This window comes from Ciona robusta, chromosome 4, assembly GCF_009617815.1.
Source record: "Ciona robusta chromosome 4, ASM961781v2".
NCBI classification, from domain to species: domain Eukaryota; kingdom Metazoa; phylum Chordata; class Ascidiacea; order Phlebobranchia; family Cionidae; genus Ciona; species Ciona robusta.
Window position 1 is genome coordinate 1,058,075 of NC_143238.1, and position 13,898 is coordinate 1,071,972.

At 38.0% G+C, this 13,898-nt stretch overlaps 1 protein-coding gene across 1 annotated transcript; it reads right to left on the minus strand.

Moving 5' to 3' along the window:
* Window positions 1-2,091: 2,091 nt before the first annotated feature.
* On the minus strand, window positions 2,092-11,758 carry LOC149736349 (uncharacterized). The gene is made up of 5 exons (XM_089876683.1): window positions 11,477-11,758; window positions 4,523-4,997; window positions 3,135-3,424; window positions 2,826-3,026; window positions 2,092-2,726 (listed from the first exon to the last, which is right to left on the minus strand). The coding sequence occupies exons 2-5, from the start codon at window positions 4,872-4,874 to the stop codon at window positions 2,565-2,567; spliced, it is 1,005 nt and encodes a 334-aa protein (XP_089732809.1). The 5' UTR covers window positions 4,875-4,997; window positions 11,477-11,758; the 3' UTR covers window positions 2,092-2,564.
* Window positions 11,759-13,898: the final 2,140 nt, after the last annotated feature.

Below are 13,898 nucleotides of genomic sequence, written 5' to 3' on the forward strand. Positions count from 1 at the left end.
GAAAGGAAACCTTAACTTAAAAATAAATTTAAAGGTTGGAAAGTCTAAAAGATATGCGTAATTTGTTTTCTGTGTCGAAAAAAGTCAAAACGTGATTTAGAAGCCGTGAATTTGTAACATTTTAGTCATTTAATATGGGTAGTTTTTCATATGCTTCGCAAAGAATGTTTGGTAAGGTAAATATATGCTATTTTACGCCTTCCCACAAAAGAAAACCGCAAACAGAACTTAACAAGTTCGTTTAAATTCATTGCAAAAGTCACCGCTTTTGCTCGATTTTGGAAACAAGATGGCGGCAGTTAAACTACTCGGTGTTTCTACGACTCTGGGTAAAATAATACAATTAGTCAGATGCGCTGAAATATTTAGCCTCGTGATGGCGCCATTAAGTTGACTTTTATATTTTCGATCTTGTATCTTGAATTTCTCATGTTTATTTGTTGTTCTTTTAAATTATTCTTGGTTATACAATGTTTCTACGATAGGCAATATAAAAAGGCTCAAAATTCTACCAGTCGGAGTTATATAACTTCGACGTACCGGAGTTGTTGCGCAAAAAGGTAATTTTATAATTGCACATAATGTCCCAAACGAGTGGAGATAAAGTTTAAGTCTCCGCATTTTTCGTTCAGGGAAAGGTTTATTGTTGACGTTGTTTCTTACTAATAGCGCTTTTAAGGCCATGAAACATCACTGACAAGAATCTCAATGGTATCACTCGTTCTTGATCAAAGCGGGGGGTCCTGTATTTGAGTGGGGTCATTATTATAGAACGCAAGTTCGCCCCACAAGCTTCGCTGCGCAGAATATTACATCAATATACAGAATTTAAAATAGAGATTTAATATATCTCGATCCTCTAACTGTATACCTAAAATTACTCAAATCAAATATGAATTACCTATTACCTTATTTGACCGAACACGCATTCCGTGATGACTTGGTGGTACATCGTTGAATAAATTAACTTAACTCGCCCTTTTTCTAACGTTTGGTTATATAACTAGTAATTGTTGTCGCAACATTACTGCGAATTTAAAGCCGATTTAGTCGAATAAAATTCGTTATCGGGATCATGGACGACTCTGCTTATACCCGGATGGGTGGTTATCGTCCAAACAGTTTCAGGTTACGTCGTTAGTTTTCGTTTAAGGTCAACGACAACGAGAGTGCTCAAAGCTGATGAAATAAGGATGGATTTAAAAATGAGTGACGTTTGTCGATGTGTCTTGTCCCGAAACGCGGTGTATTTGTACATATAAATTATTCTTATCAACAGACTAACATCGAAAAACATGCAAAAACATCCAATACTGCAAGTCTAGTAATGTTTAATTTTACAACTAACATTAATTAAATGAATGTTTTTTAACATATCTTTATTTATTTCTTTTTCTATACTGTATAAGTTAGCACGATGGCTAAGTTAGGTATTGTCTAAAACTAAAATATAATCTTCAAGATGACGAAACTAAAATTCATTTTAAATAATGTGTCTTTGTGAATAACATTTGTGTGTGAATAAGTTTAACCAGTTTGTGATAAACAGTTAACACGATTTGAAATAACTGTGACTCACTTACTGATGTGTCCTTGCTCTTATAAGTTGACACGCGGTTACGATTGTAGCTGTATTGCTAAACCACAATCATCACTGTAGAAACAAAGCCCATTGTATCAATTTACCTAATCGAATGACGTAACCAAGAGTCAACCCTCTTAATAACATTAGTGATGTTGTTGATTCGTATCAGAGACTCATAGAGACTGACGGGCAATAAAAGAACAAACGAATTCGCTGTGTATTTCATGATTTACAGATACGAGCTTTCGTTTCTAAAAGCAATAAATATTGCCAATATGAGATTTCTCCTATGTTGTGTTGGATGGTGACTGATTATTCGTTACATAACTAACGCAATATATTTTATTAACTTTTCAGTGCACTTTCTCCTCACTTATACGTACATATAGCTTGCTATATATAAGCCCTCTGATAAATCTAGGCTATAATTTATGCCCATTCTACACTCATCATTTATGAATTACTGTTTATAGGACTTTCTCGGCTGTTCAAAAATCACAATTAAATAAAGTGTACAGTGGTTGCCTATATTATCGGAAATGGGTGTAACGAACAACGATCAAACAAAATAATAAGTACGGTTGGTAAAATAAGTGGCATGCATGCTGGCCGCCTAATAAGCATGGCAAGTTTACGGCCGAAACATTTTGTGGCAGTGGTCAATCGTGCGCACGCAACAACATTAAACAACGAACAATAAAAGTGGTCATGTCTTGTCACGATAAATTCGTTCATTTTCGATGTTGATTATATAACCCACTTGTGCGTACAGGTAAAGAATACTGAATAAAAACATTGTGCAAATAAAGGTACGGCCACGTATATCTGGACGCAAGGACGCGACAACAATAGTAGCTGGTACAATGAAATAACAAGAAACAATAAATAGATAGATAGAAAGAAACTTTTTCATTGAAACGTTTCAGATGGTTGTGAAGACGGTGGCAGGTTGACGTTAATCGAGGGTCGGGTTAGAATACTATAAGCAGGCTCTCCTTAGAAGATCCGCGACACTGAAAAGTTCTTCTTTAACCAGACTCTCTGCCTCCCTGTCGCTTAGGTTGCTTAATGGGCAAGTCAATCTTGACTTGTCAAAGTGATTGTATGAAAATGTTGAATCGCTGCTTGCAATGATGTTCATCTGAAAATACGTATTTGTTAAATATATGAACGTAAAACATACCAAACATATTGTCTCTTGTAAAAAAATAAAAACAAATCTAATTTTATTAAAACTTACATCTTGTTGAAGAAGCAGTATCATAGTGTCTATGGTTCCTAATATCCCATCGGTCGACTCTCTGAACAACCACGGGTGATTGTGAACCAGGCAGTACGTTGACTTCAGTCTATCGTGAACGTACTGGCAAAAACTTCCCCACGATCGGCTGACAATTCGCATTGGCGCATGCCTTTTTCGTGGACTTCGGTACGCGTTGTTCTGAAAATAAAAATAAAACCGGTTGTAAAAGACCGTCCTTATTTGCATTATCAGATCTAGACTGGCTGACAATGTTATCCAGTCTGTGGTTATGTCACACATGCTTACCGCTGTTTCGATGGCGTGTTGTAGCAGACTCAAAAGGTTTCTTTTTACTTTGTCACACTGGGGAGCTGATCTTCGGTTTCTGGTGGCTTGTTGCGTTAGACGGCTAATGAAATCTTCGAAATCTTTGCTCATGCTGTTATCTTCAGTTTCTTGTATACGCAAATCGTTTGAAGCAAACACACGTCGTGGAAGATTTGCATAAACCGCAGGCCAATCATTCTGGTCCGCCATGCGTTGCAAAAGTGGTGTCGCCGACACATTTAGTTTGTCCAACAGTAGAACAAAAAGAGCTGTAAAAGAAAAACAGTTTTGTTATTACTACGCTCATCTAAACTGTAGTCTAATTAGTTTAATAAGTAATGATCTTGTTTTTTCACAATTTTAATGTCATTCACGTTCAACATTAATCAATAACCCCAGCTATTTGTTGTATAACAAACAAGTCTTACGCGGCCCCGCGACAAATAAAATTGACGATATTGCGATAACATTCTTTGTCTATTATGCGATTTATACACTTTCAAATCCCGATGCTAATCGAATCATTGATTGACAGTAGAATGCGTCAACAAAATCGAACTCACCCTAAAAGCATCTATTTAATCTAAAAAGTTATTATGCAATACTTTGGTAATTACATTATCAAACGATTTAAAGTTTCGAATTGATAAACTCTACGCGCGTTTAGCATACTCTTTGGAAGACCTTTATGAAAGTAATTTATGCGGCTACCCGCTGAAGCTCTACACCTGATCGTTGTGAGATAAAAGTAAATTCCGTTCCGGAGCGCATCATGCATTATCTAATAATTAATTTCTCAAAATGTTGAAAACACACCCAACATTGCTATGCCAGCCGCAAATTCAAAATGAAACTTTGACTTTTTAAGGAGCAACGCGTGATTTTTTCTTATGTAATATTGTGTTTACAACACATGACAAATAAATGGGTCTTTGCCGAGAAGCAGAAGTCAAAGCAACGTTTTCACGTATTAGGCTATGTTCGGCTTATAGGGCCGATCACGAACAAGGGATTAACACGGGTAGTACGATAAACTAATGTCGATCTCCTGAGATTTTACATCCCCATATAGTTGGGAGACAATTAATTACCAACACCTGATGACAAGTCGACCCCTTAACCTTTAAATCATAGCGCTGGTAAACAGGTAATTTGAAAGAGATGTTCTCCGAGTCTCTTTCCCTTTAATAGTTTATTTAGGAGATATTTATAGCTCGTGCGTATTTTCGTATCATGTTCGTATCACACGCGGTTTTATTTTGTGTCCTCACCTGCGGAACATTTCAGCACGGCACTGGCGCGTCTATGCAGGCATACAAAGATAATGTCTAGATTTTATATAGGAAGTGATGATGATCGGCACTCACCTAACTTGAAGAAAGCAGGTACGTTAATTTTCATGTTGAAGCCACCGCAGCTTTGTTTTTTGTAGTTGAAATTTCCATTTCGCGTTCCACCAGCACATAGAGGTGACGTTTTATGCTCGGGATACACATAATTTGGTAAACAATGACAGACATCACTTCGACTCGTGCTCTGGATGTCTGCTGTCTGGTTTTCTTTTTCACAGCTAGTTGACTCGTTGGTTTTTGCATCCCGATTCAATGGATAAGTATTTCCACTATTGCTTTTGCCGAGTGTTGCATTCTTGCGTCTTTCAATATTCTTTGTCTTTTCGTTCATTTTAAAGCAATCTGTACTTTCAAAAACTTGGTGCATTTTCTTTGGTTTTCTGTTTGTCAACAAAATCACTGATCTTTGTATTCTGTAGCTTATATCTCGCTAAATATCACGTTCAGTGTGTTGATATTTGTTTCAGTATCAAATAAAATCATCAGGTTTCTGCAATGTAATATAAAACATAAAATATTTCGCCTTAGGTTGCTACATAAATAAGACCACAGTTTACAACGCCTTTGACCGCCGCGCGTCCATCCCGTCTTATTATTGTCATAACGTAAGTTTCTACGAAATTGAAGCGCTTTCTGGCAACTTAGTCAAAATGCCTAAAACTGCTGATCACGAGAATCGCATGGCAATGCTGCCGTAAACTGAACAGTCGCAAATTTTATACTGGTGAAAAAAGTTCGCTGCCTTCTGATTGTTTGTCGGTTGTTACGAAACTTACGTAGGTCGAAGTTACATAACGCTTGCCTGTAGCTAAATAACTTCGCTGGCATTCTTCGATCACCAGGCTGCGCTGAGATTTCGGCGGTCTCGATGAAATAGATTTTAAATGGATAACTCTCTCGTGCGCTAGCACTACGTCGGCGGCGACGCGAGGAGGCTGTGTCCAGGACGCCGAAACATCGGAGGTTATTTATATTCATGAACTTCATAGATGTCCTGACATGCGGACTCATCATTTTTTTCTCATTTATTTTTTGCCTTGCGCCGGTCGTTACCCCGCAGTGTAATCTATATTTAAAAACCGACGTTTCGCGCACACGTCTAGATGCCAAATACGTACCTGCACTTTTGTATTAATCACTAGTGATTATTCATACTATTATTTGGATGCTACCAAGCTGTGACGGAGGACCGTGGAAGGAACCACACCGGATTAAAGCCCCCAAGGCAGGAACCTATATACCGGTTGTCCTCCCAAGTCTTTGCAATTCCAGTAACAAGCTACTGGGTATACACCCGGCCTAGTGACCAAGTTATACAACAGGACATAGAAGTGGGTTCGTTTATATATTCGATCTGCACCAATTACCACCCAAGGTGTGTTGATGAAATGATTATCGCTTGCCTAATGTAATCCACTGCGTCGTGTTTAATTAGTCGTTACAATGCAACTGCTCCCGCGAATTAATTAATTTAGATGTGTGGAAAACACTTCCGACCACTTGTGACATTATGCCTGCCGTATTTTGTTTACGCTAATGCAGTTCATTAGGACTGAGAGAAATTGACGTTAGGTTTTTATCGAAATCCTATCTTTACGGTGCCTTTTTCGTGATCATTTGTGTTACATAAGCGAAACTCTGAGCTTGGTGTAAGCAACTCATTCGCGAGCGAAGACCATCCGTAACACATCTTTGCCTATATGTCCACGCGCCGTCACACAAACATGTGTAACCTACACACAACTTTCAAACCTCATTACAACAACACTCCCAGATTGAGCATCACGACCAGATTTTCTGGTGCTGTACGATTTGCAAAATCCTCCGCTAAAAATTGAATGAACTGGTAGCCCTAAACTTTTACTTTCCAAATAACACGCCACCCAATCGGCTCCCCTAAGCGCTCGTATTCTTGCTTACTATATGGTTTATTACAGCGTAAAATTGTCTTATTTTTCAAGAATCTGAATTATCATTTTGGTACACACTTTCTACGAAACCCAGTTGTTTCCTGGTGAAATTTCAGCTTATGTGTCGTGTCGTGTCGACCGTGAAACTCGTGTTGTCGCTATGTGTTTGTTGATAAACAATTGCAAATACACGCGGTGTATGATGCATGCTAACACCTTGTCATACGACGCTGTACCACCACGGTCTGCTACCGAGTTTCCCAAGGAGAGCACTTCAGTCCAAATACACGTTATATTTGTATACAAGGACAGTAAAACACACTGCGATTTTGAATACGTTTTGTGTCGTTTTACCAAGACCGTATATGTACAAACGGGCAAAAGTATATGACAAAAATCATATTTTTAAAGGGTGTCATAGTTTTCACTTTTAAAGTTACATAAGATTAGAAGTACGTAGAAATATCTGCGATGGAATCCTGTTTTCTGACCCACATTTTTACTAACTTGATGTTATCTGGAATATACCACCGTGTTGCAAAAACCGCTAAACTAAGACCTTTGGCAACGTCTCCGTATTCCCAAAATTTCAGGAGTAGGCCGCATGTTTATCGTTGGTGGGGTCAGCGGTCGACCGGTTAATTGCCTAAAATGTATTTACAAAAAAAATTATCAACAAAAGGTATGAGAACAGCACTTGGATGCATAAACACTTGTTTACTGTGGAAATTGCTGTTTAGACACACTTGACAGAATCGTCAGCGAAATCCCGTTTTCAGGAAAAATCACGCCATATTTCCACGCTTATCGTTAATGCGTCGAACGACGGTTGTTTTATTTATAAAACATATTTGGGTTGTGTGTGACCAATCCGATCATGCAACTATGTTAACAGAAACAAACTTGCACAAGGTTCACATATTTTATGCCTCAAATCGTGCTGTACAAATGTTACGCCGAAGCAAGAATTCATAAACCATAATTTTTAAGTCCTAAAAACATTACGTTTACTTTAATTGTTATCGTACTATAACAAATATGTGCGTTTAATTCTTAGAAGACTTTAGTGACCCCCCAGGTGCTTGTTTACTTATCTAAGCGGTTATTAATACACTATTATGTTTTCTCTTCCTGTCAGTTCTATTATGTAACATTAACATGCTACCGGGTTTACGAAATATTTAGTGTTGCGAAAGTTAAAAGTTCATATGATATAGTAATGTCCGGTAAGATGGGATACTGTTATAACCTAAAACCATTATTTCATGATCGTGTTTTAAACAATTTACAACGCTTATTTAGAGTCGCGAGGGTACGGTTTTATAATTCTTAACTATTTTTTGTTTACTACCAATGGAGACGATAAATCAGAATAAAAACATGTCCCGTCTTACCTCCTCTACTATAACACATAAAGCGACTGTTATGAATAGTACATGACGTCATATGGGTGTTTAGGTGATTAAGGTGGTGAATATTTATCCAAATAGGATGCTCCCTGTATTATGGTCGTACAATTATCATACTTGATTCGAAACGTAATTGTATCCAATATTTTTGATATACCAGCGATGATGTCATTTTGATCACGGTTTCGCAATTGTGGATTTTTTAACAGCGTAATTCCCCAAAAAAAGGCAACACCTAAACGTTCGTATTCCCCGAAAGCTAAAAATTGCTATAAGGCTGAATTAAATTGGTACAGCGCCCAGCGCCATGGGACTCATTAATGTTTAATCCGTGTTACAAGTACAGCGTCGAAGCTCTAGACTGTACGACACCTATAATGTATACGTCTGTAACGTATATAGTAAAATCGTGGCAACGGACTTTTAATCCGTATTGATGAACCTCACGTAACACCATTGCTTCCCTCAACGTTGTTTTATCCCTTGTCGTTCACACGGGAATTTTAAAATAAGGATTTGCTGAGTTGGTAATTACCATCACGCTGTTGTGTTGTCAAATTTTATTCTCCAACGGAAATTATTTCTGATTTTTTTGCAATTTAATATCAGATGATATAGTCACTATTTACCATTTATGTATAGAAAGTAATTGCTAAAAATTCACGTCAAAAATAAACATAATTTCTCTCGTGCAGGTTTTAACAAAATGGCGCTTCGGTTTTCTTCAGTTTTACACAACGTTAAAATTAGTAAAGTTTAAAAACCTTTAAAGTATTAATGAAAATACATTGTGGTATTTTTCTTGCAAGATTTAATGTTTAGTTTACGTCAGTATCATGTAAAAGGCGTATTATTGCATAAAAACCACTTTGCCCAAATAACAATAAACTTATCCTTATAACATAGTTTGGTTGCTTAGTTCGTGAGTTTGGCCATATGATGAAATTAAAGTTATTAGGTACAAATTAGACCGTTAGAGATGTCAAAAGATAGTGCAATCGTATTTATCTCTTTGCGCGTTAAGACACGAACAGGGCGTGACCGCATCGTGTGGAATAAATCACTTTACATCTACCAAAGTTCATTCTATAAATTAGCATTGGAATATCATGCTTTGACCTTTTCGCGTATAATTCCCATTTAATTTCTCACATGTTTTTGCAATTTGTAGATAAGTCGTCGTGTCGCAAAGCGATTATGGCACTCGCTGCACGTGTAAATAGATTTTGAATGTAACATTGTCGAACCGCGAAACTGTTAGTCTACCAAATACAACAAGCTCCATTCAGCAGGAAGCAAAATAAACAGTGAATTGTCAAGCCCATTTAAAGGCGCTTAAGGGTCGTTTCAAAGATAGCTCAGGAAATAATTAGTCACATTCGCACCCACATAAAGCGTGTCGTTGTTGGACAAACCCAACATAACTTTCCGTTATATAACGCGAACGTGACGTAATGGCAGTTGTCACCTAATTTCGGCAGCAAAGAATTACACGAAAATCTCGGTCACCAAGACGTATCCGGACAGGCGGTACACGAAATCAACCCAAAAAGCTTGTCACAGCGGAGGAAATGCGGCCCAGCCCAGCTCTTGTGGGGCAAGGCTTCGAATGCTGTAATTAATCTTGATCGCTGTCAACACACAACTACCGGTGGTGCGTGCCGTGTATGATAACAACCCTGGTTAAAAATATCGCGGTTAATACGTAATTGTTTTTGGACGTCCCCCACGCAACGTGTCGCGTGCTGGGTTTCGTAATTGTTAAATTACAATGACGTCAAAAGCGACGAGACGTAAGCTAAGGTGTTGCTTGAACAGATTTTCATATAACCTGTTCTGATCGGCTCGGGAGAAACGAACGTTCTTGTGGTATATGGGAATAAATTTACCATCCTATAAAAGCTGCTCAAAGCAGATTAAAAACTATTTTAATCATTTCGATTAATTTAAATTTTTAAATGCGCACGTGACTTGTACGGTTTTAAAAAGTTCTCTGAATTGAAATAAGCTTGTTAAATAACTGATTATGATTCACAAAGATTTGATATGTGAATGGTTGTGGTTAAACTGAACTATAACACAATTACAATTGAAAAGCCACAGAAATCGGTAATTCCATGGTAGAAAATAGATTGAAAAAAGAACGTGCCCGACCCAACTTATTATCTGCTTCAAGTGTGTTTTATATTGATGTGTATAATTTTTTGTTATAACAATGTTTATATATTGTATAGTAGGTTAAAGTGGGGTAGTTCATGTTTTCATTCTCTTTTTGGCCCATTCGGTAGTAAACACAGAATTTACAGAATTAGAACTAGAACGCGCGACTCGGAAAGAGCGTTGTTAATTCTTAAAATCAAGACCGGGAAATCTATAGGATAATATGTTATAGTAGGGTGGGGGAAGATGGGACACCTTTAATACATATGATCCAATTAGCCTGATCGTATTTTAAACAAATAACAACGGTCTGTGGAAGTCGTGAGGATACGGTTTTATAGTTCATTGAATGTTCTTTGTTTACTACCAAATGGAAAGAGAAAACTAAACGAAAAGGTGTCCCATCTTCCCCCACCCTACTATATAACGGTATTCCATCTTACACCACAAAACTATAACGATATTCTATTTTACACCATAGAAATATATTGTGTTGCAAACCGAATTATGCCTCTATTGGTCACCATTGCCAAGTTGAGACATGTTCCATGTAAATTAGTTGCCTTGTACGCGCGTTTATTTTAAACAAAACGTCAAAGAACGGAAAAATGCAAAGCTCAATTTGTTATTTCAGCGTTAAGTGTAGAGAGTGGTAAACAACATTTTTACGACAGAATGAAAGACACGTTAATCTGCATTAAGAATATCGGTAAAAGGACTTCGTAAGCTATAAGGACGTTACATAACCAACAGCAGTTTTTAGTCTTTTTTAAGTCTAGTCAAGTAGATTGAGGTATTGGAGAGTAATTATTCCCGCATTAGCATTCCCCTCTCTTCACAATCTATTTTTAAAAATATTTAAGACTCCGTTTGGTAATATCAGTGCGGTGAGCGGCACGTCGTATTCATACTTTGTCACATAGCTGGTAACTGGCACCGAGTATTTCTCGCGCTTCTGACTTTAACCGTTGGAAATGACCGGTTCGTAGCGAATTAATATCCCGACCATGGCAATTAACTTGCTTTAATTGGAGACCGTGAGCATAATTCAGAAAAAATGAGCGCTGGTTCGAGGCCGCCTGGGTATATTTTTGGTGACAGCTGTGGTGACCTACAGAGCAGAGGCAGCCACGAGCGGTACAAAATCCGCACGAACTAAATGTGACCCGCTGACCTGTACCGCAAAAATGTAGCTGCTTTGATGCCTTACCACAATGGTTTTGAGCGTATTTCGAGCAGCGGATAAATCCACGCACATAAATGGTAAATTTTTAGTGCTCGCTGCTCACATGGACGGTCGCTTGTCTGTGTCAAGAAGCGCTAAGCCTGCCATAACGTGGCTTTTAAAATAAACATTATCTCTGCAGTCATAGGATTACATGTGCAGAGTTACAACACACATTCGTAAGTTCAATCATCGAACATATAAACTGAACTTTTAAGTTTATAGTAAATCTTTTTAGGAAAAGACACGAATATTTATAACATACCCTTTTTTAGAGTTTTATGCGATTTTCCATTGCAGACTTGCCTTGCAAGCCGAAATCCTCCAAATGCTCGCTTATTATCTGATATCGTACCATGTTCTTGAGATAATTAGGCTGCGCGTAAACTAAATATTGTCCAGACGAATCCTAAAACCTCTGATTTAAGCTGACTCACACATCGGTTACGAACAGTAACGTGACCCTTGCAGCCAAAGAAATTTATATTTTATGCATCTGTCTTGCACCTTGCGCTGAGGCATGCAAATAAAGACTTTACGAGAGTCGGCTACTCGAGTAATTTAGTTAAGGTATTGAAAATGTCAGTTGTTTATTTATTTCCGAAGAGTGCTCACGGCGGTGTCGCCGTTTGCAATATACTTTATTTATGTGCATACAAACGCAATAGCCGTTATGTATTTGCTAATTGTCGCGAACTGCCCGATCGCCAGTAACATAAACATTCGTAATAGCCCACAGCATAAACAGTACACTTTTGCCCGCTGTTTGATTTCCTTTTGCATATATACCTACTATAGAACCGAGATATATATCTTTACTACAGAAGAAAACGCTCTGGCCTCATGATGTTTATGCTAGTCTTTATAATAATAAAGCTTTACACCCTTGGCTGATATACCTCTGCCAATTATCGATATTTTTCAGTGGCGAATGTCACGTTTTTTATTTGTATTATATAGGACTTATTATTTAAGATCAGAAATATTATTGAGACAAGTGTATATGCTCGGGTCGAATTAATATTCAATAACAACATTACAGAGAAATGATTTAACAACCGAAAACCCCGTGTTCTAGCGAGAATTTAAGCCGCATATATTTATAACCCAAACCCACTTCTATGGCGTTCTATTTTAATGTACGGAACAACACGTCATAGTAAACATTTCAACTCCGGTTCCGGCTTAAATCCAATCAGACCTGTGTGTCTTAAACCATGCGTCATCAACTTTTTTCCCCCGAAGTTACGTCATTCGTCCAAGTACGCGGTATCACGATGAAGGGAACTGTTGCGATTAACCAGAAATTCTTGTTTCTTAGTCAAGAAAATCCTTGCGTTTAATTCTAGTTGACGCACGTAAAAAATATTTTCGCAAATAAATTTCGAATCACTTGGGTAAATTTGCAGCTATTTTACTTCGAACTATCGTGGATAATAAATACTTAGCAAGACCGTATATGTAAAATTAGAACTTTCAAGTTCCGCCAAGCGATAAGGTTGCAGGAAACTTAAATTAGGATCGCTTGATACCGCATGATACAAATGTAGGGCATGTCACACACATTTTTCCGGTTTAGCGTATATGCTGGTAAAAGGTCATTTTCATTGATCAGCACATACTGTAAAAGTTATATCACTTTGCGTCATTCATCATCCCAGCATTTGCCTCGCAGGCAAAGTGAATCTTCAAGAATCGAATGACACATTTAATACGTATAATATAGTTAGATTGCAATGCCGAAGTTTGCATAATTACAAAGTATGAAGTAAACATTATCGATCTGGTTGAATGCGATCAATATGGAGCTAATCGGATTTGAAACCATTCCAGATAAGGTCATGACTGCCGTTTAAGAATTTCGTAATGCAACCTCCGCAGTGTGGTTAACACTCCGATCACGTTCATAAAAGTTAAATACAAAGGTGTTTTTAAATGAGGTCCACTTCTGTAACAGATTCCACATAATACCGGCTGTAGCAAAACAAGGTTTAGATTTCCTAGCAAGTAAAATTCTGACGTCATTTTTGACTAATCCCGGGATCGTTTTGTTGCTGGGAACACATGGTTAGCGGATAGAGACTACTTTTAAGTCGGATTGTTCGCCTCTAATCACGTGACAGTTTGCGTCATTCTGCCGTCCGGTCTCAACAGCTTCTGGTTTGCTTTTCGCGTCGCAGCGGCTAGATCGTGTCGCTGAGGCGAAGTAATCCCAACAGCCTTTCCCGCTTTTCCGACTGAGCCGCTCCGAATCTTTCCTCGTATGATGCTCCACTCTTGACGCTTGTCGACCTGCCGACAGTTACAGTTCGCAAAAAGGACACCACGCGCTGTCTGCAAAGCTTAATGGAGATTATCCGAGTTTACAAAATATACCCAACACGAGACCGTCAGTCTTCTTTCAATCCCATGCTCTCGTGAACGTGTGTGTTCCACACAAGCAACCATGGAGTTGCTAACAAGTCGGGACTCTTTCTTGTGGCTTGAAAAACCGAGTGAAACATTTTCGACTTCCCTATCGCAATTTATCTCGCCCATATAAAACATATGCGACATACACGTATGTTTATATTCTGGTGAGAATTACATATCGTTGATCCTAGTGATTAGGTTTCCTTAAGCTAGGAAAAAATATTTTTGCTGATTCATTATAGGTCACCTGATTCTTTAATGTAATCCCTCAATAA